The 21,501-nt window shown below is 41.7% G+C and overlaps 1 protein-coding gene across 2 annotated transcripts in view; it reads right to left on the minus strand.

Annotated features, from left to right (window-relative positions):
- Window positions 1-1,183: 1,183 nt before the first annotated feature.
- The window catches only part of MEGF11 (multiple EGF like domains 11), a gene marked incomplete at its 5' end in the record, with an annotated part of 356,031 nt that continues 335,713 nt past the window's right edge, over window positions 1,184-21,501 (minus strand). Inside the window, 5 exons of one of the 2 annotated variants that reach the window (XM_079769267.1) lie at window positions 1,184-8,902; window positions 9,599-9,805; window positions 16,254-16,310; window positions 18,790-18,891; window positions 19,509-19,575. In XM_079769267.1, the coding sequence (XP_079625393.1) occupies window positions 8,742-8,902; window positions 9,599-9,805; window positions 16,254-16,310; window positions 18,790-18,891; window positions 19,509-19,575 (594 nt within the window). In that variant the 3' untranslated portion in view covers window positions 1,184-8,741. The remainder of the gene's footprint in view (window positions 8,903-9,598; window positions 9,806-16,253; window positions 16,311-18,789; window positions 18,892-19,508; window positions 19,576-21,501) is intronic. The other variant, XM_079769268.1, reaches the window with a different exon arrangement.

Below are 21,501 nucleotides of genomic sequence, written 5' to 3' on the forward strand. Positions count from 1 at the left end.
GTACTTTTTGTAAGCATCAAAGTTGATTCAAGAGGGCACCTTTTTTTCTGGGCAAGAATTATCTTAATAAACACAGAAGACTGTATTGTGGTTTTCAGTTGTGGTATGGTTATGGGTTCTGGAGGCTGGGAACTGGAGAGACTGGTGGAGTTCTATTCGAGGTGCTTCTATTGGAATGATCAGGCAGCCTAAGTTTAATGATAAGTCATTTAATTTATCTAATTTCCCAGCAGTAGATTAGATGGCATTTTATTGCTCAGGCAATAACTGGTTTAATGCTCTTAGTATAAAATTGTGAAGTGGTAATTTTTGTCTCAAAACCTTCCATTAAATGAAATGCAACTTAGTTTTATCACCATATTCACCAGCAGGCATGGATAATTGTTTTAATAATGCTGATTTTTTAGTTTTGCAGTATATTATGGAATATAGTCCAGTTAAATATCTGGTTTCAGTATGTCAAAAGAATACAGTGAGAGGTTAATTTCTACTCAAGTAGTATCACTTAAAGGCATGTATTCTTTTAGTACTTAAGATGAAATAGTACTTTGAGTTTAAATAGAATGTATTTAGGCCATTATACAGACCTGAAATAGTTTTCTTCCACTACGGTATTGAAATCAGTGGAGCAACTAGTTTCTCATTCACAAATGTGCACACTAATATTTAGTTTTACTTTCTTGTGGATAATATTAAGCACTTACTCTGCAGTGTTCTGAAAGTTGTGTCAACTGAAGTGATTCTATTCAGGATGGTGGAATATCCCCAAAATATATATATATGTGTGGGATTGCATAGATTACTATGTTTCACAGTTAATCTCCTGTCTTTTGCGATGCTTATGATGTGTGGGGCACACTGAAGGCATTGCTGTGGTTTGTCATTTTGGTTTTCTTATTTTAGTGTATTAGTATGACAACTTATCTGTTTGTAAATCACTACTTTGTATTTTATGCATGCTCTGTAACTTGGCCTTTTTTTTTTAGTTATTGATTTGGAATATATTCATATTCTAATAAACAGTTATAGGGGGACTATTCTTTATGTTGTCAGATTACATTTTCGCTTTGCTTTGGATATAGCCATAGAATATTTGGTTCGGATGAATGAGATATTATAGGTCCTTGCATTACAGAGTAAACATGTAGTTGGAGGCACCAATGTGTGAATTCAGCTTTGGTTTTAGACCTGTAGTTCAGTTATGCTTTTCTTGGAAAAAGTACTACCAGAAGTACAAGGGAAGTAATTAATCTCTGTACTTTCATACATAACCCTGTCACTAGACCCGGGAAGAGGCTCCATCACTCCTTATTTTACTGAAAATTAGTAGTCAGTTTTTTACAAAATTATTTAAGAGAAGGAAAAAATAGGTAGTGAATTGAAAATGATTAAGTAACTGAACTTTTATCAAGTATAGACTTAATGCTGCCTTGGATTTTGGGAGCAGTCCAATAAACCAGAAGTAATAGAAAATGGCTTTTATTGCATTTCAAGTATCTTTATCCTGAACAATATCTCATGAGACAAACGGTCTCAAGTAAGAAACATTAAATTTAAAAATATTATGACAATTTAGGGCCCAAGGCAGTTTAGTAGAAATATTTTGCTGCTTTGACCCTACTTTTTAGTTTAACTTGGATTTTTAAAAAAATTGTCTATTATATTCTTCTGAAAAGTCACTTAGCCATCTTGACTTGTTAAACTTGTATGTAAATATTCTCAAGTGCTATCTATGATTTCTTCTAATACTAGTTATTACTCTGTAAGGGTAAGTTTTTAAATTTAGCCATTGCATTGAGTATGCTAAATTCTAAGGAGCGCTAGCTGGTGAGTTATGCCAGAGGTCTTTTAAGTTCTGAAGGGTTCTGCAGGAAAGTTAAACTTCTTAAGGGTTTGGATTGCCCATTAAATCTAGCCATATTTATTTAATCATTGGGAAAATGCACATCTTAAATTTTTGTTTTTATTGACTTGTATTTACAAAATACAAATGCTCTCAGTAGTTTGGGCTATTGTGATTATCTCTTCCATCTATCTTAAAGAGACAAAATGACTACTTAGACAATTTTGGCTAATACCAGAAGCAGAATAATTCAAGGACTGAGTGGATAATTAAGAACATATTCCAACCTGTTAGGTTTCAATTTATGGAGCTCTTTTAACAAAGGAGAAAATGGAGATTGGTTTGCTGTTTCACAAACACCATAAGCCTGAAAAAATTTTAAAAGAAAATATGAATTTTGAATAAGGACTGTGCCTGGTATTCATTCCCTGTGTGAAAAAAAATGAACAAAGACCATGAAAGGATCCTCTCCCACCACATCATTTATTGGGTTAGCATAACAGTCAGACTAGAGCTGAAAAGAACAGGGCTAATGTTTTTCTCCTGTTTGGGGCTGTGCTGGTGCCATACCCCTTTTCTGCCACCTTTTTTACCACTTATATACTGTGCCAAATTAGAGTTGTCATTCGAAAGTTTTAAAGAATGGTGTGTTTCCCCAAACTGTAGGAAGCTGATGGAAACGATAAAGCAATACAAAATGCTATTGTCACTACAACTTAGGTAAGGGGAAACCATTAGTCTGAGAGATAATTTTAATTGAAGTATCCATTTCCCTGAAAATTGAATTGGAAGATAAAAAAAGACTATTTGAAAGGAACTTGATACTAGGCAGGTAGGAGAAAATAAGCAAATTCTGTAAGTTAAAAGAAAGTGGCAGGTATAATAGAGCGCTGGACTGGGTGACAGAGACATGGATTCTAACCATAGCTCTTTAGTCATTTTATTTCTGAGGCTCACCTTCCAGTTATTGAAGGGACTAGACTAAATCATTTCTGGGTTTCACCCCAGTTCCAATTCAGTAATTCTGTGAATGAACTCTGTCTTCATGTACTAGAGCCAAATTATTCATTTTAATTCAAATTTAATAGATAGTAAAAATGAAGTGTATACTTTGTTTGATGATTTTGGTTTTATCATCATAACTTGATTAGAATGTTATCTTTATTTTCATCTTAACTCCATTAAATAAGATGAAAGCTTTCAGAACATTTGCAAAATGACTGTCAATTTCACAATATGGTATGCATCAAAGTACCATATGCGCTAAGCGGGGAGGAGCACTTTATGGGCTGATATGTCAACTGTAAATTGAGAACTGCTTGTTTTTTGGCTTTAACTATTAAAATTGCTGGCTTTTAATATACACTTTAAGATATACTCATGTCTGGGAGAGAACTTTTAAAAACATATTATGTTTAATTTTTTTTTAAATTTCTAATAGGAGTCTAAAAGAAGGTAGGTCAATCCACAGCACTAGCTATCCAGTAGAACCAATTAAGTCCAAGTATATATAGGTTTATGTATATAAGAACATGATATTAATGGCATTATTGGGCTGTTAGAATGGTAATCTAATTATTAGTAGTCCAAACATTTGAATTCGATTATTTAACATTTTGAAGCATAGAATTGATAGGCCCTGGCACAGATGTCATGTATATTGGTTGTTAACTACTCTGTTACTGGTATCAGTGATGATAGTGAAAAATAGTAGCCAACAGGATTCCTTCCTATGTTTAAATCAGTGGAACGTAACATTGCCCCGTACACAAAATTTTAGATCTTATTATCTCCATCCCAATGAATAAGTGTACTACTGCTTTTAGTACCCATTCCCCTACTGAAAACTTTCAGACTCTCAGCATACCATCTTCTCAGATCTCTATAGGGAAGTGGTATGGTTCCTTATCTTATCTTAGAAAGAGGTTTCTGACTATATTGTACTAGCCTCTCTGCCAAAGCATTTCATCATACAGACCTAAGAATATTATAGAAAGTCATGCCTGAAACAGGACAGTCTGGGAAGCCCCAGGAATCAACACTATTTCTGTAGGCTGTCTTTGATATGAAAGCAGTTCTGGAGGAGGATGTTAGGAATCTGTTACTGGTCTAGGTTTACATTTAAGTGGATGCCTAAATAACAGCACTTGATATAAGATCTTAGGTCCCTATGTTTTCTCTTACACAAGGCTCTGGAGGGTCACCTGCTGGGCCAGACAATGGCTTGGGAGGCAGAAGCTGGAATGAGGAGGGATTCTGACAACTCTAGCTACAGACCAGAGCTTCTACCTTCTGTGGGTTTGGATTGGACCACTGCTCAGAGTCTTTCTAGCTCTTCAAGTTCACTAACCACCTGGCCCTCCATTTACCCCTACCATTTTGTAATTGCTACATTGTAAGATCTACAAGGACAGGGAATGAATGTGCTTTGTCATATTTATATTCCTACTGTTTATCCCCCACCTTTAACCTTGTGTTAGATGATAATGAAGAATCATCTTAAAGAGTGAAGGGGCTCACCTTAGGGTTCATTTTAGTTTAGCTTGGGGAATATAGTCTGATAATTACCATTCAGGTTAAAAAATGTTAAATTAGAAATTATATAAAATTATAATTATGTAAATAATATTTAATTATACAAAATTATAAATAGTATAATGATTCCCTATGTATCCACCCATCCCTTCTAAGAAGGATTTTCCATCTCCTCTTTTGCCACATACTAGATGAATGGCAATAGAATGCATCATTCTTGAATTTTCTCTTTTGAGTACAAAACCTGCAGCCTTTATTTAGTATTTATGGTGTTGGGTGGTATTCTGAGCCTCCTAAATCATAATCTTAAACTATTGTTCTCACTAAATGCCCTTTTTAGCCTTAAATTTTTTTTATTATGTTTTATCTTTCACTAAGATATCAAGATCCAGCCCTTGAGAGTTGTTCATTGTTAGGAGAGGAGGGTCTTTTCTGAACAAGTTTTAATCTCAAACTAGCAAAAATGTATTCTTGGTTAAACATTTTATTAAATGGGAGTACTTTTTGAGTATCACATAAGCCTTGTAAACAGACCATTTGAAATGTTTTAATTTGACTTAAGTATGTACAAACCTTTGAAAGTCTGAAGGAGAAATTTTAAACTTATACCATTAAATACATTCAATAAGCTATTTTTTTTAGCATCTGTATTTTATAATAAAATTAATCCTGCTGCTTCTTTACTAGTTAGGTCACAAGGTTATGTTTTAAAAGGTCCTAAAATAGTTGCATCTCAGAGTACAGTACTGGGCGATAACTTCTAATGGAAAGCTATTCATTGCTCTTATGCAAATTAGGTGGCCCTTATATTTGCCTTTATTCCCATTCCATAGAACAGTGGTCACCAACCGGTGGTCCGCAGACCACTGGTGGTCCGTGAGGTCCGAAAGGTTGGCGACCGCTGCCATAGAACTACCTTTGTGCCTCTGAAGCTGAGCACAAGCTGTAATAGTTGCCTTTGAGTTCAAATCTTTGTGAAAACAGAAATTCTCTATTTGAGTATACTAATGTTTATGAGCTATTTCAGTAATTTTTGGATATGAATTAAGAATATGTAGCTCCCATTCATTACTTTAAAGAAAGAGACTCTCTTGTTTTAAATTTGATAAACTTTTTCACTTTATGTTCAAGCACCCATGGGGTAATTTTCACTCTTCAAGCAGTCTAAAGTGACCACACAAAATGTAGGTTAGTTTTACCTTTAAACCTAAGGTGTAGATTTTAGACACATTTTTGGTTTGCAGCACAATAGTAGGCATTCCTATAAATTAGTTTGAGAAATTAATTTTATTTTGTACAAGGTATAATTCCTCTGCACAGTGAACAAATATATTACAAGTCTGGGTTTCTTAAAAAAAAGTATTGCCATTTCAGTCTCACTTATGCTGTTGTACAATGATTGTTTATTTATTTGAATTATATGCACATCACTTTATTTGAGTGAAAACTTAGTTTCTGTATAATACTTGAACATATCTTTCCAAGTTGTCAATAAAATGCACAGTGCACATGTTTAGGTTGACCATGAACTTATTTGTGACAGTGCTAGACAGAAGTTCCTAACAGTTGCTCTATAAGATTGAAATGTCTCTTACCAGTAACTCTTAGATATGTGAAGACAATTGTCACCATCAAGTAATCACACCCTCTGTCTTTCCCTTTTCCTGTATTGCCTGATTTAATTTGTGGTACATTTCCTTAAAAATCAGAATGCTAGAGTTGAAGGGTTTTAGGGTTCCCTTACCCCTATTTGCTTCTTCCTTTTTTTACACACAGGGAAAAAAAGCCCAGAGAAGGCAAGTAACACTCAAATCTCTTGATCCAGTGCTTTAACAATTCCACCATGCCACCTCTTGATGAAATTTGCCTAGAAGATAGTTGGCATAAAAGAGGTGAAACTTGAAACTTGAGGATAGTGCTTGTTTGCAGTTTGCCAGGCAGCAGTTACTGTACATGCAGGGTAAGGGAAGAAGATAAAACCTGGGATGGTGATGAAATTCTCCTTGCTGATCTAACTTCACCATGATTCTTAGTTCTTGCTTCACAAAGGTAATTGAGCACTTGCTGCCCTGAAATACTGAGGTAAGCCTCTTATCTATATTTCTTTCTACATATGTATGAGAAATATTTACTTGGGTCTACAAAGTAATTTTTTAGTATTTATATTTAATAAGACTTTTTGGAAAGTAAATTTGCTATTGCTGATTGCTTGCTCCCATGCACACATGCAGCATTCATGTTAAGTATTAGATTATTTTCCCCTAACATTTGCTTAAGCCTTGAGTGAAGTGGGGGAGGGGGATTACTCATTTTTGTCCTTGCTTTTGCTGATTATTGGCCAAACTAATGGGTTCCATGGCAGACTTCCAATTTGTATCAAGGACTTCAGAACTCCCACACTTCCTGTAGCAGCTATTGCAGCTTTGCAGTCATGTACTTCCTCTTCTGTATACCTTTTGGAAGTATGTTTCCAGGCAGAACTATTATCAGAGAATGGAGTGGTATAGGGGTGTCCATTAGTTTTCATGGTTTGCCCTTTCAGTCTTTAATTCTTGTGAGGAGGTCCTCTTTAGGGCTTGGGAACTGACTCCATTTAGACTCATCTGAGCCCATTTACCTATGTTCATTAGTAATGGAAGGTATAGACATGTCTGAATACTGGGATCTGGAGCGTTAGCTCATTGTAATTCAGTTTTGGCCATCTCAGCAGATGGTGGGTTTAAGGTAGAAAGTAGAAGTTCTTCATGTCCTTACGTGCTATTTACTATAAAGTTTTTACATCATGTTACAGCAACTGATTATAGTACATTCTTTGATTATTTCAATTTAGTTCCATCAAAAAGCATAATGTACTTTAAGCAATTTTAACTTGATATATCCTCTTTTGTTTAATTTCCTCTATACCAGGGGTGGGGAACGTCTGACTTGCGGGCCGTATAAGGCCTGAGAAATCATTTGTTCTGGCCCTGCCCAGGCATTAGTGGTGAGTTAATTAAATGTTTGACCAAATATAACAGGCTAATTTTAACTTGATAATTTAGTATGGCCTGCGAATGCTGTTATAAATATCCAAATGGCCCTTGGCAGAAAAAGGGTTCCCTATCCCTGCTCTACACTTTTAGTTCCATATTATATCCAGCTCAAGATTTATGAAGAAATGATTGAAAGTAAGTACTCTTCTGAGTCAAGGAATGCCAACCAAATAAACTTGATGAGAGGCCAAATAGCCATTTTTAGGGATACTTAATTCTTATCAGCCTGTGACTGCTTACTTAAAGCATCACAGTTTTATTTCCCATGGAATGACTCAGGTGTTGGGTGACCAAGGAGATATGATAAGGCCAGGGCTGAGTTGGCAATGTTCTGGAACTTGGAATTGGCAAGATTTGGTCAAAACCGGCCAGAAATATTGTTGTAGACTGAAAGAGGCTATTGAGCTTTGAAAACATTTTTTCTTCTACTACCAGCAGGGGCAGAAGAGGGAAAATTAATTTGTATTTATGTATTATTATTATTTTAGCTTTCAGTTTTATTGGTTGCATATAGCCAAACTCAAAAACTCTGGTTCATTCTTAAAATGTTCTTTAAACTGAAATTGACTCTTAGAGAAAGGCTTCATCTATTACAATGGAAGATAATACTATTTTAGATAGCAAAATGCAGGTTCTTGAGCATCCTGATATACTTGGTGCTAATAAGAAGTATGGATTCTAATTTCTTATCTTATTTGTATTTATTTAAATCTTATTTTAAAAAATTGAAGTTGTTAGCATTAGAGTACAAAATAATCTGTAATCTTGGCCATTGTAATTTGACAGACCAGACATATATGTGTAGGTACTTTAGGATTGATATTAGCACAGTTTTTGTCTATGTACTGATTATCTTAGGTAATCAAACAGATGTTGATGGTAACAGCAACCAAAAGTACATATACATTTCAGGTATTTTAAATTAATCCTCTCCCCTCCCCAGTCCCCCTTTCCTCCTAGGAAGGTTTATAAAACCTATTGTACATGTTCTTTAAGCATCATGTTTCAGATAATTAAATATATAAATAAATATAGTTAGCTGTATTTAGCTGATGTTGATGAGTAACTGTATCCTAAATGTTTAAAAGATCATGTAATCCAGGTCTTTTGGAGTTGGGGGTTGGGTGAGTGATAGGATTTACCTTTGCAAATAGACTTTTTGAGCAATTACCCCAGTCCCACTTGGAAGCTCTTCTTTAGTTCCAGGTGAAAGTAATAACTAACACGCAGCTGAAGTCAGTCTGTACCATTATTTCAAGTCAGGGGATTGTCTTCTTTCAGAGTCAGAGAATATTCAGTAGAGCACATTGCAAGAGAGAAGCTTATCCCTCTTAAGACTGCTTGTCCTGGGAGGGCTCATTGGCAGGGCTCTGTCTTTCTGGGAGGAGGTCATAATGACCAGGAATATGGCTGTTCCTAGGTAGGTCGTATGGATTCTGGATATAGCTGGAGTTGGGACCACGGCCTTCTTGGACCACACTGACTGTGGGCTCTAAGGAATATAGTGAAAAATGAGTTCAGAGAACAGATTAGCTTTGGTTGTCATGTTGGGGGGGAAGAGAGTTCTATTTAACTGTGTGGTGAGAGAAGCCAGGGATTTATAAATCTGTGATAAATATGAGGATTAAGACTAATGCTAAGAGATGGGAACATAAGTGAGCATGCTGTCAGAATCCCATCCAAAGCTTGGTCAAAACGGAAGAGATTTAGAATATCTTAAATATTTAGAATATTTAGAATGGGTGGGTCCTTAATTGTAGCGTAAGGTTTTCACTGCTATTCTTAGCACTCAGCCCAGGGACATGGGTTAAACTGGGAGAAAATAGAAGGTGGTGATTTAAAAAGTTAATAAATATTCTGTTCTGATTGTTTTCTTTTTTAAACTGGGATTTGTATTAACAATCAGTTGAGGTGTATGTGTGTGTACCCACTCCCCACCTCCAGTATTTCTGCTTCTTACTAGTCCTGGTATGTTGTTGTTGTTTTAAAGCAGAGTTGGCACAAGAATTTGATTTCCTGCATGAGAGAGGAGGGTAGTCCTGGGGAAGGCAGTTTGCCTTGGATTCCTTAAAAAGCAACAAAATAAAAGGTGTGTTTTCAAGACAGGGTGAGTAGAGAGGGATTGTTTTTATTTCAGATGCTGCACTATTGCCCTGATTTCGCTAAGTTACTTATTTGAGACACCTACCAACTTCATATATATTTTTATTAGATGTCGACAAGGATGGCACATCTGTGTACGGAGACCCCCTGTGCACAGGCGACTTCATTTCTACATAGCTGCTTTCTGGAAGCTTGCAGGTGAGGATGGGTGGGTCCTTAATTGTGGCGTAAGGGTTTTCACTGCTGTTCAAGGAACAAGTGCTAGAACTGCACACGGATTCTTTCATGTAATCTGCAAGGCAAGAGAGATTTCTTAGGATAAACAAGGACATAAGACAGTTTAAATACCAGAAACAGACTGCAGTCAAGTTCATGTGCTTTCGGGATCCTGGAGCCGTAATAGCCTGTGATAGTCCAAGATTTACTTAGGAAAGCACTCAACATACTTAATAAGTAGGCAGAGTTCTTTTCCTAAAAAAACTTAGTTTTTGGAGGGATAGGAACATTTTTGTTTTTAGTAGTCAGGTATAGCACCAGAGAGATTAATTTAAGATATTCATAATGTACTTTCACATCTATTATTTAATTTCTACAAAATCCTGCAAGGATAGGTGATAGTTTGCATTTTATAGGATGAAGGCCCAGAGAGAGATGAAATGTCTTGGCTAAGGTCACACAGCTCATAAGTGGCAGTGCCAAGACTTAAATCTATGCCTTGGGACTCCTTGGCCTGTGCATTTTCTGTAATACCATTTTTCTGAATTTGTTCTGATGATTAAGATGCTTAGGTTCAGAAGAAGTAGTGTGTGTGTTGGCACAGGTGCTAGCAATTTGGTATCCTTTCAGCAGCAAATTGGCTGCATCCCTGTTCTCTGAGAAGCTCGTGATCAGAGGTGAGGCAGATAGAAGTGTAATAGAGGTCTCAGAAACACCTGGATCTTAAGCTAGCCTTTGGAAAGTTCCTATTTTCTCGCAAGCCTGCAATGTATTCTCTGGGGTCATTTACCTCAGTTCTCGTGAATGCTAAATGAAACATTTTAATAACTTTCTCTGATACTAGGGGAACTCATGCGTCCTCTTGCCACCTCTCAGGCATGCATCATCTTCCATACTTCAAGGAATGTTAGGATAAAGAGATACAAACTAGTTTCCCAATATAAAGCCAGGTAACTACTAGAGAAAGTTCACTTCGTGACTGGGAGTCACATGAGGAAAGGGGAGCCCTTCCTTCAGTCTCTACCCCATTCCCCTTTGGGAGACGATCACTGCCTCCTGTAGATTGTCCCAAGTGAGTCGCGGCTTTTTTACTCTTACTCTCTGTGACCTGGCAGTTCTGGTCCTCATCTGTCTGAGGCTCTGCCAGCCCGGGGGCAGGGAGGGGGAGGGGAGGCTTCTAGAAACAAGCACTGAGTTGGAGCTTGAAAGTCGAGAGTGATCTAAATCGCCTCTCCACTCTAAATTTCTACAAGTGGTAGCAGGTGGTGATAGTCTTGGATGATCCTTTTCTAGAACTATCACAAATTACATTTGGGTTGCTATTTATCTCTGCTTTCTGCTCCCAACTTGTGAAATTGATGGAAATGTAAAGGGAAAGTGATCTTGTAACTCAAGGGGTGACTAATGAACCTTGTTACAGTGAGAACAGAACAGAACATGCCATGTGGCTGAAGTAGTTGAGGTATGTGTTACCACAAGTAGTCTTTTCTTCCCTAACTGGTGGTTGTGAGGGGATTTACTTTTCTGTTGGTGTAGAGTGGATGTCTGTTTCAGCAGGTAGCATTTCCTCAATCTTGTACAAAAGTACATTGACCTATTAGTTCCTTCAAGTGTTCATAACACCCTGTGGTGTAGGTAGAGCAATAATATGATTCTCGCCCCTCCCCCGATGGCTTATGAGGAAATTGAGGCTTCACATGGGGAAGTGACTTCTCTAGGGTCATACTGCTAATCAGTAGCAAAGCAAGCTCTAGAACCAGGCTCAGAGCACTTTTCCATCACAACTTAGCTCACAGTGGAGAGGGATATTGTCTTGGTTCCATCTTAGATTATGGCCTCTTTCTAGCATAAAACCCTAGACAGAAAGAGAAAACATTTTTGCTAGACAATGAGCAGGCCCAGCCCCAGCAAGGAGTAAAGGGAGGCTGCATTGGCCCAGCTGCTGTTGTAGCTCAATGAGGAAGGGGTGCCTATGGGTCCTGGACCACGACCTGCTTCTAGTGAGTACTTGTTTCTTTCAACAAGGGAGTGGGGCTAAATCCAGAAACCCTGGTAGTATGGCTCATTGGTCCCACTTTGAGTGTTCTGAACTTACCAGCCAGGGAGTAAGGCAGTGTGCCTCAGTGGCTTGTTTGGAAGCTGAGGATGGGAATTGCTTAAAGAAGGGTTGTCTTCGGAGAGAAGTCTTAACACCTCACCCCTCCTCTCCTCCCAAATACATCCTTTTACTTTGTTTGGCAGCTGCCTCAGTTGCATATTTTCTAGAACAGCGGTCGCCAACCGGTGTGGTCCGTGAGGTCCGAAAGGTTGGTGACCGCCGGTTTAAGGACATCTTTGGATCAGCGGTCACCAACCGGCGGGACCACTGGTGGTCCATGAGGTTTGAAAGGTTGGCGACCGCTTTTCTAGAACTTAATGAATATCGATAGCTCACTTTGTGTTGCACTTAAAACTAGTATTTCAGGTCATTTGAAACTTGTTATATCTGTGAAGGAGGCTGGGCAGGAAGGACTAGTATTACTACTTTAGAAATGTGGAAACTGAAACTCATAAAGTTTGCTTAATGTTAGTAAGTAGTTAAGACTCAACCCCTGTCTTCTCTGATACCCAATCAAGGTGTTTTTCCCTCCTATCAGTTTCCTTGTGCTCTTCTCCAGTATCTGTACTAAATGCAAAGTATATCTGCAACAGCTTCGTCTTACCTTCAGGGGACACCTTTTATCTATAGGGCCAAGCCCTGCTGAAAGAGAAAGGCCAAGCTCTAAGCTTTTCGTGGATATCCCTTGACTGATTGAGGGATAAGGCAGTGTGCCTCAGTGAGGAGAGCCTTGGCAGTGGGAGAGCCATGGAGCTCTAGCTCAGTGCCTAATAGAGCCCCAGCCAGGCAATAGTGTCCCTCTTTTCATTTCCACCAGAAAAGTCATGGCTGTTTCAAGTTTGGGGGAATAAATTGATCTGCAGCAGGGACACACCTAAATGGATAAAAAAGAAGTTGGGATTGTGGGGGAGGTGATTAGTGTCAGGGGGAAGCTGTGTTTTCCATAAAGGGGCCAAGCAGTAAAGACAAAGGATGAAATGTGTGTGTGCATGTGCGCGCGTGTGTGTGTGTGTGCGCGTGCGTGCGTGCGTGTATGTTGAGGTGAAGTGAGGTGGTAGGGGAGGGTATTGAGTTATGGAATAATCTGGATTCCTATCTGGAACTGGTAGTTGGGGGACCTCTAGGCAAGCGGGAAGCTACTCTCTTCTCCAGCTGAGTCATCTACCTGCCTGCCCAGAGGGAGGGAGATGAGGGAGAGAGGGCAGGATAAGGGGAAGAATAACCAGCTGCTCTAAGATATTTCCTCATCCTTTTAGAGTTCCACCCTTCCGCCCCTCCCCAAGGCCAGTCCCTGCACTTCAGGGCGTTTTACTAAGAAAGGGGAAGCATCAACCAAGGCTACCCAAGCTCTGGGGAGTCAGTCACTCCTCCAAGGCCTGTAATTAGTATCCATATTAAAGGGTTAGCCTGATAATGCCCTGGCATTTGATCTCAGCTAGTTCCTACCTTAAGAAATCACACACAGCCATATACTATGGGAGGCAGAAGGGACCTCTGAAATGAGCTAATGTAGACATCTTCATTTGTAAAAGGGAGCAGCAAATCCAGAAGGGGAAGTGACTTTCAAGGCCACCTTGCGAGTGGGATCTGAATTTACCAGGGCTTTAGGTTCAACTAACATCTAGCTAAAGCCAATATTTTACTGTTGGGGAAAACCTAGGGATTCCATCTCAGCTGACTACTACTATTAGAAGGCCCCACTGCCTTTTTCTAGCCCAAAGTTAGCATCCTACTCTGGATTGAGAGACAAGGATATGGGGAGAGGAAAGGGAAGGTATCAGTCAGGAGAACCACAATAGTTGAAATAAGTGTTCAGGGTGTCAGTGGGCTCCTAACTACCTTGGAACCCAAGGCAACTCCAAGAAGAGACCTCGTTAGATTACCAAAGGGCATAAGGTGGGGAAAGCGGCAGCAATAGTGGAATCCAGGATTTCAGGATCATAAAGGTGATGGAGAGTATTGGGGAAGATTTCTTCTACAGCAGTTTGAAATGCCTGATAGACAAGGAATTGAACATGAGGTAGTTCGTTGCTGAATTGTTGTGCAGAGGGGGAGTTCAGAGAATACTTAAAGACTCTTCACTCTTAATTGTTTGGTCCAGTAGGTTTGGGAAATAAGTTCATCCCTGGTACAAACTAGTTTAGTAAGTGTTTAGGAGTTCAGCCAGTTATTGTGGGTTTGTTCCAGGTCTTTGATAAGTACTTCTGTAAAGTTTTGAAGTGGGACATTCCATTTTCCTCTTTGAATTCTTTTTTTTTTTTAATTTAAATATATTTTATTGATTTTTTACAGAGAGGAAGAGAGAGGGATAGAGAGTTAGAAACATCGAGGAGGGAGGAACATCGATCAGCTGCCTCTTGCACACCCCCTACTGGGGATGTGCCCGCAACCAAGGTACATGCCCTTGACCGGAATCGAACCTGGGACCCTTGAGTCCACAGGCTGACTCTCTCTATCCACTGAGCCAAACCGGTTTCGGCACCTCTTTGAATTCTTTTGTTCAGATATGTTGGTCTCCAACACATGCTGGTACATTTACCTACACAGCCCTCTTTTCTCTCTAAGTTAAAGGACGATTGTAGCCACAGTGGTGAAACAAAATCTGCACTCAGAGGCTCAAATATATGACCACAAAACAGGAATGAATGACACTGAAGCAGAGACAATGCTCTCCTTAGCGTTGTTTTATATTCATGGTTGCAAGTCTGAAAGAAGCTCTAATCACAATGGGCAGGACAACACAGTGCATAGGAAAGTTGTGTGCTTATTTGTTGAGGTGTCTGGGCCTGTCTTGAGCTTATTTACGATTGAGTAATGCATATTCTTAGATCTGAAAAGGCCCTTAATAATATTTCTGCCCAATCCTCATGCCTATTTGAGAAAGAAACAGGTCTCAGTTCACAGTGCTAAAGCAGTAGAGCTATCTTTTCTGTTTTAAGTCTTATACCTGCTGTAATGGTGCTTGCCTTCATTGGGATAGTTTAAGTCAAAACTCATAGAAAATTGCCAGAATAATGCTCCCAAGGGAGTGTTCGCTAGCTGGCCAGGAGCCTAGGCATGACCTGTCTCCAAAGGATTCTCTTCAGCAGTGTGCACTCTAACATGCTGATGGAGTCTTGCCCTTCCTGTCTCTTGCTCAGAGCACACTTCTCACCACCACCACCCACCCACCCTTAGTTCACCCCGTTTCTAATAGCTACCTTAACAAGGGCTATAGATGACTAGCTCTCTCTGGTTAGGAAATGGTTGTGTCTTTGGGTGTGTCTAAGGTTGAGTCGGATAGACCAGAACAGTAATCCAGGAAATCTGGGTCAGTCTAAATCAGTGGTTTCTAAGTGTTAGTTGGGTCATTGCTGCATAGGAATACCCTGAGATGCTCTGTGCCAATGCAGATCCCAGGGCTCCACTCTAGATCTACAGCATCAGAATCTTGCAGAGATGGGGTATGAACATCTGTAGTTTTACCAAGCTTTCCAGGTGATTCTAGTGCACAGCTAGATTTACGATATCCATTGGGACCTCTGCTGTCAGTCATCTCTTACCTGGTTTGGCTGAGACTCTTAAATAGACCTCTGAGACAAAAGGACAGCCTTGTTACAGTAGTATATAATATTTTACAATATGCAAAAACACTTCCCACCTGTGATTTTATTGAATATTCATGACAGCCTTGTTAGACAACAGGATGATAGGCATAATTATCCCAACCCTGTAGATGAGGAAACTGGGCCTTGGAGAGCTCACAGTCTAAGGTCTCAGTTAATAAGTGACAGAGTAATAAGTGACATGGTTCCAAAGCCACCTATTTCACACCTTCTGTCATTTAAACCTCGGGCCTAAGCCCAGGAACAGGACCTGACCTTTCATCTTGGCTTTCCCCAGAGACTTCCTAGAAGGATGACCTGACTTGAGTTCCCATGTTTTGGGATTAGTCCTGGTGTCCCTGCTGTCGGGGGCAGAGATTTCTTGAGGGTGGAGTGCCATACATCATTAGGGTATCATTTTCATTTCCTTGTGCCCCAGAAAGCCAGCAGGTGGCAGGGTGGCATTTCTTACCAGTGCAATGACAGGAAGCCTCTGGGGCAGGTAGATTGACTTTATTTCAGATTTTTAATCAGTTTAACTCGTACTAATTGGTTGGATAATGACGTTCCACATTTCCAAAGACATTTATTTGGCATCTATAAAAAACCCACAGCGTTTGCTAAGCAGGTGCAACTGAAATTGAAAGATGAATTTATTATTATGGTTGTTCCTCCTGGGCAGAGCTACCCAGCAGCCCCAGGTCCTGTGGTCTTTTAACTTTTAAGGGGCTTGGGGGGAACAGGTGCGCAGTTCTCTCTGGTAGAATTTCTGGCCATTTCAGATCTGCACTCTTTATCTTGCTAAGCCCTTTCTAATGGGACGTCAGGATTGGATACTCTACCTTTGAAGCCTTTGTCCATAATGTATGTGTTTTGACGTCTATCCATTCCACAAGCACCTGCAGAAAGAGTATAAGGAAAGAAAAACATGTGAGGTTTACTTGGACTGCATGTGTAGGCTTCAATCTTTTGTTTGCCTTTTTCTCTTTCTCCCCTACCCAGAAAATAAATAGTTCTTTAATGCTAGAAAATTGTTCTGGGTTTACTTGACTCTAAATCTTTTTGACCATATAGTAATTCTTAAAAGGCTCCTAAGCATTAATGGTAAGCTACAGCGCCCCCTGGCATATTCAGCATTCCTCCTCTTTAACCTTCATTCTGAGGGGAATGTTCTCCAGGAGGCGATCAAAGGCAGTTCTGATGCCACCTGCAGTCACTATAGGTGAAGTTTCAGGCTCCAAAAGTATACGATAAGGAATGAATCAGAACCATTTCTTAGCTTGGGAAGGGTGCATGTTTTTCCAAATCCTAGTTCTTTTGGATATTAGAATAGGGTTGAAGACTGTTTCTTACCTCTCAGCTCTGGTCCTGCCTCTCCTCTTCTGGATCAGAAGCTTGACTGAGGGGACCCAGAGAGGGAGGTGGACAGGTGACTGAGGTCATCTTTACGGGAAATACAGTCATTCCCCATCCACAGTCAGCTTTCTTAGTTATTCCTTCCTTTTTGGGTGGACCATTTACACCTAATTGAGAGCTATCTCTGAAAAGTATTATCGGTGTTTTTCAATCCCAAGGGTTTCTTTCCTCCCTTTCAGTTGTCACAATTTATCCTAGGCTTCCACAGTACGTGGTCCTGAGCTTAAGCCACAGGCAGGACATACAGTTCAGGTTCTTTGCAGCTGTTGATCCCAGAAAAGAAATTGTCTGACATTTTTAGGTTGAGGCAGTAATGACACTGGCTCAAAGTTGAAACCATTTCCACCCCCTACCCCCACCCCCAGCTTTTTATTGAGGACACAGTACTAGGCAAGACATGCAGCAAGTGCTTACAGTTTGGCTCCTCTGGACTCATTAGTTTCTGATACTGACCAGCCAACATGTTGCTGTCTAGACACTCCCTGTACCTCCTGCACATAGAGTTCCCAGTTGAATTTATAGGAGTATACTCTTGTCTGCCTGCCTTCCATACATTACTAAGTGATAGGGCAGAACGAGGTCTAAGATTTGCTATTCTTCTACTGGCCAGTAAGTACCTGTGCCCTTCAGAAACATGACTGCAATAGTCTGTATCCCTGGCATTAGATCAGCACTTTTACACCAGACAAGGGCTTCCTTTGCCCTCCCTGAGGGACAGAGGCTAAGCTATTCACTTTCCCCCTTTTCATATAACAGGAAATAGAGGCCCAAAGAAGGGCAGTGACTTGTCTATGACCACACCAACAAGTAAGAAGTTGAGTTGCACCTAGATCTCTCCAAGTATTCTTTGCCATCGGCCACCAGCCTGGTTGGATATTAACCCCCAAAATGACTTAAGTGGTGGCTCTGGCTACACTGGTTGAAGAGTGAGATCTCAGAGCAGAGAAAAATCTGGGCTGAGCCCAGAGGATGCTCCAATGTGGAAAGAGATACAGGGGGGTGGTAGTGTGTGTGTGGGGGGTGGGGAGAGGGAGAAGGTGTATTTGGTGGGGTTACTAAATGCCCTGGACACTGCCCATGAGCCCTATAACCAAGAATACAGCCTCCTGGGTACAGGTACAGGGTCTCTGCAGCCCATGCCTACTCAATCAGCAGATGAATTTGGAATCTTCACTTAGTGTTATTGGGCCTAAAGACCTGCAGGGGTTGATAGGGCTGTTTGCCTGAGATCTAGAAACCAGCTAGAGCTTGAGCTCAGGCCAAGGTTGTCCAGGGTGCTAAGGTCCTGCCCTAAAGGGGCACTTGTAGGGAGCCCACATTCTCTGTTTATTCATAGCACTTGCTCCTGTGATACCTCCTGTAACTTCTATCCACAATCTTCATTACAGAACTGACTTTCCAAATATCCTTTTTGCACATTTGCCAGGCTACCAAATTTGAACCTAATACATGAGCACAGAGGATGTTTGTTGACACACCCTGCTCCAGCTTCTCCGATCCCTACGGGATAGTCCTACCCTAGGATCTGGGAGAGCTTAGTCTAGGCCACTGGTGGGTCTGGGGGACATTGGGCTTTTGGGCTAGAGAGCCTTCTGTTTGCCATCCACACTCAGACGATCCAGATAACCCCAAAGATGTTGCCATCCTCAGGTCATTTCTCAATGGTTTTGGGTTGTATTCTGTGGACTCTAGGGATTACAATCATGTTGTGTCCCCTTCCTCTAATACCAGTCATAGTTTGTCCACATCCACTGACCATGATGGGAGCAGACAGGTCTCATTTGTTAGGGGATTGGGATTGTAGACTAATCATGTTTGGAGGGAGGGGGGTTTCAATAGGGAGAGTTCTGGGATGAATGGGGATGGGTCAAGTGAGGGGCAGGAATGGGAGGTAGGGCCAGTGCTGAGTCTGGACTGGTATGAGAGTCTTAGGGATAGAGGGTAGGGCTGGGGTTGTCTAACCTGGTGAGTGTGGCTCAGCGGGGTGGCTGAGGTGTCTAAGTTCAATGTAGAAATCCTCTGGCGGGTACCTGGCCTCCAGGGCACTGATCTGGAAATGGGAGTCTAGTGAGAGGAATGACAGGGAGGAGCCATTATTCCCAGGGCCCTGGTTTGGCAGGGGAGGGGATGGGGGTCTGAGGGTAATGGTAGGGCAGGCTAGAAGGAATTAGGGCCCCTATGTGTAGCATCCAAAGGGGCTGGGGCCAGCAGGGCCATGGGGGTTTGCTAGAGCTGAGACCATTGGCCTTGCTTCCCCACCCCCTCTACCCCTACCCCCATCCCACCCTTTATAGGAATTGGTGTCCACTAGAACAGTGGAAGAAACCCTTGAAAGGGGTACCTTGTTAGGGCCTGGGTCAGACAGGGGTTCCTTTTCTAGATGGTGAGTACATCTTTGGCCTCCATCTGGAATCTCCATACCTGGGGCCCTAAGTCTCTTTCCCTGGGTCACAGCCACCCTCTCCCTACCCCCTAATATAGGAATGAAGAGGGTCCTGGGCTTCATTTGCTTATAAGTCTGAAAAAGGCACTTGGGGTTCCTCCCCATATCTCCTGAGGGAAATCATGCTCAGGATTCATCTACTAACCCTCTCAGAGTTGGGACAGGGCCCCCCTCAATGCAGAGAAGGAGAACAGGGTAGGACATGATGGCAAGGGACCATACTCAAACCACTACTGACCTAACACGTTCACATAGCTGTAAGGGGTCCAGCCTGCTGTGTCTCTGTCAAGGGACTTGTTACTGAGCTGTTTGGAAAGTAGGAGAGCCGGTTAATACCTAGTGCCTGGAGGTGCCCCCTGCCCAGACTTCACTCTTCCCAGCTTGTGCACCCACCTATGTCCTAGTGTTGAGGGAAAGGGAGAGCTAGGTGTTCTGTGAGAGGCCACCATGGTGTGGCTGATGGCAGCAGAACAGAGCATACACCCATTTAAGCTGTCTGGCTGAAGCTGTAGGGTTTCCAGGTCTTTGGGGGAAAGGAGGGCAGGGGAAGGTCCTTCCCAAGGGCAGAGAACCTGCCTGAACCAAGCTGATTCTGACCGGGGAAGTAGGTCAGCTGGGTGGGCTCTGGCAGTCTCACCTGCAACATGAGGCCATCTCCAGCACAGGATGGTGCTGAGGCCGCCTGCAACATCACTGGCATCTCTGCCACGAGACCGGGGCTGAGTGTGAGAGTCTCCCTTTCGTATGACCAAGGGAAAGCTTCAGGGTATGGTGTCCTTATGGTGCAATCTTTCCTCTTCCTGCATTTTCACAGCCGTATGAGGCAAGGATGGTTGTCCTCATTTTACAGGTCCTGCACTTGGTTACACAAGGAGTCTGTGGCAGAGCTGGGTCTACAGTTCAGATTGTCTCGGCTCTGGGACCCATATCCGTATCATCTCATCACAGCTGCCTGCTTTTGCTACATATGTCCTATTTGCCAGGCTGAGGGGTCTTTGACCACACAGAGCCACTTTGGACCCTGGGGTGAGGTGAGCCAGAGAGTTAATAAGTGGGCTACTCTGCAGGAACTCCAGCACTTGACTGAAAGTGGCTGACACTTTCTATTAGAATGAGACCAAGAATGACATAGCCACAAAGGACCTTGTTATCCCTTGCATCCTCTGTCTCTTACCTGCTGCAGCTTTGATAATGTGGCTCTAGTTAATCAAGGGCATCCTACTGGGAAATGCAATTCCTTTCTCTTAGCTTTCAGCTCCTCAGATAAGCCTAAAGCTAAAGCTGGGAATGGGGATCTGAGCTGAGGAGATACACTAGAATGGGGTCAGAGCTATAGGGCTGTGTATGGGGCTGATGGCCACAGTCCTTACATATAGGCCTCAAACTATCCTGTATGCAGCACTCCCATTTGGAAAATCAGAGTGTGTGGCCTTGGAGTGTTGGCTTGACAGTGGTTGTCCTCGGTTGTACAGTATCTGTTCTAGGGGGTCCAGGCTGCATTGCTTTCGGTTCTGTGGAGCAGACAGGGAGAAAGGTTTCCCCGAGCTCTAGGGCAGAGGCCTGGAATATGAAAACTGTGCTCCCGTCCATGTTCCTGGCAGGAGGGGTGTTACAGGAAGCCAGGAGTCTGGGCCTGCTACTGTGTGTATATACATAGGTGGGTGTCAGGAGGTATGGGCAGCATGAACCTGTCAAACATTGTGGTCCTTGAGGCTGTTCTTTCTCATTTCTGAACCTCCCACTCTGCCAGGTATGGGTCCTAGTACACCAGCAGGGCTCACTACACATGTATTCTGAGACATCCTTGCCCAAGGGCTATAAGATGACATCCTGCCACTAGCCCAGGTTTATGCTCGGAGCTGTGAGAAAAGGCCCACAGGACTCACTGTTAATGAGAACACTAGCTATGGCTGATGTTTGGGTCCCACATCCTTTGCATTAGTTCTGATTACAATAAATGGTTGTGTACTGATGACATGTGGTATGTCCAGGTACAAGGACATCAGCTGGTTACCTGAGTAATAGTGGTTACTCTCTAATGTGCTGGTTGCACACATGATATTGGTAGCCTACTGCAGTGATTGGTGGTTTGTGGTGTAGTATTTTGATTACATGTGTTAACCTGTGGCAAAAGTGGCTACATGGTGTACATTGTTATGTGACAAGGTTACACATGATTATATGATCACATGACTTGGTACCAACTGGTTGCACACAGGTGTGGGGGTTTA

This window comes from Cnephaeus nilssonii (genome assembly GCF_951640355.1).
Source record: "Cnephaeus nilssonii genome assembly, chromosome: 4".
Classification (NCBI taxonomy): domain Eukaryota; kingdom Metazoa; phylum Chordata; class Mammalia; order Chiroptera; family Vespertilionidae; genus Cnephaeus; species Cnephaeus nilssonii.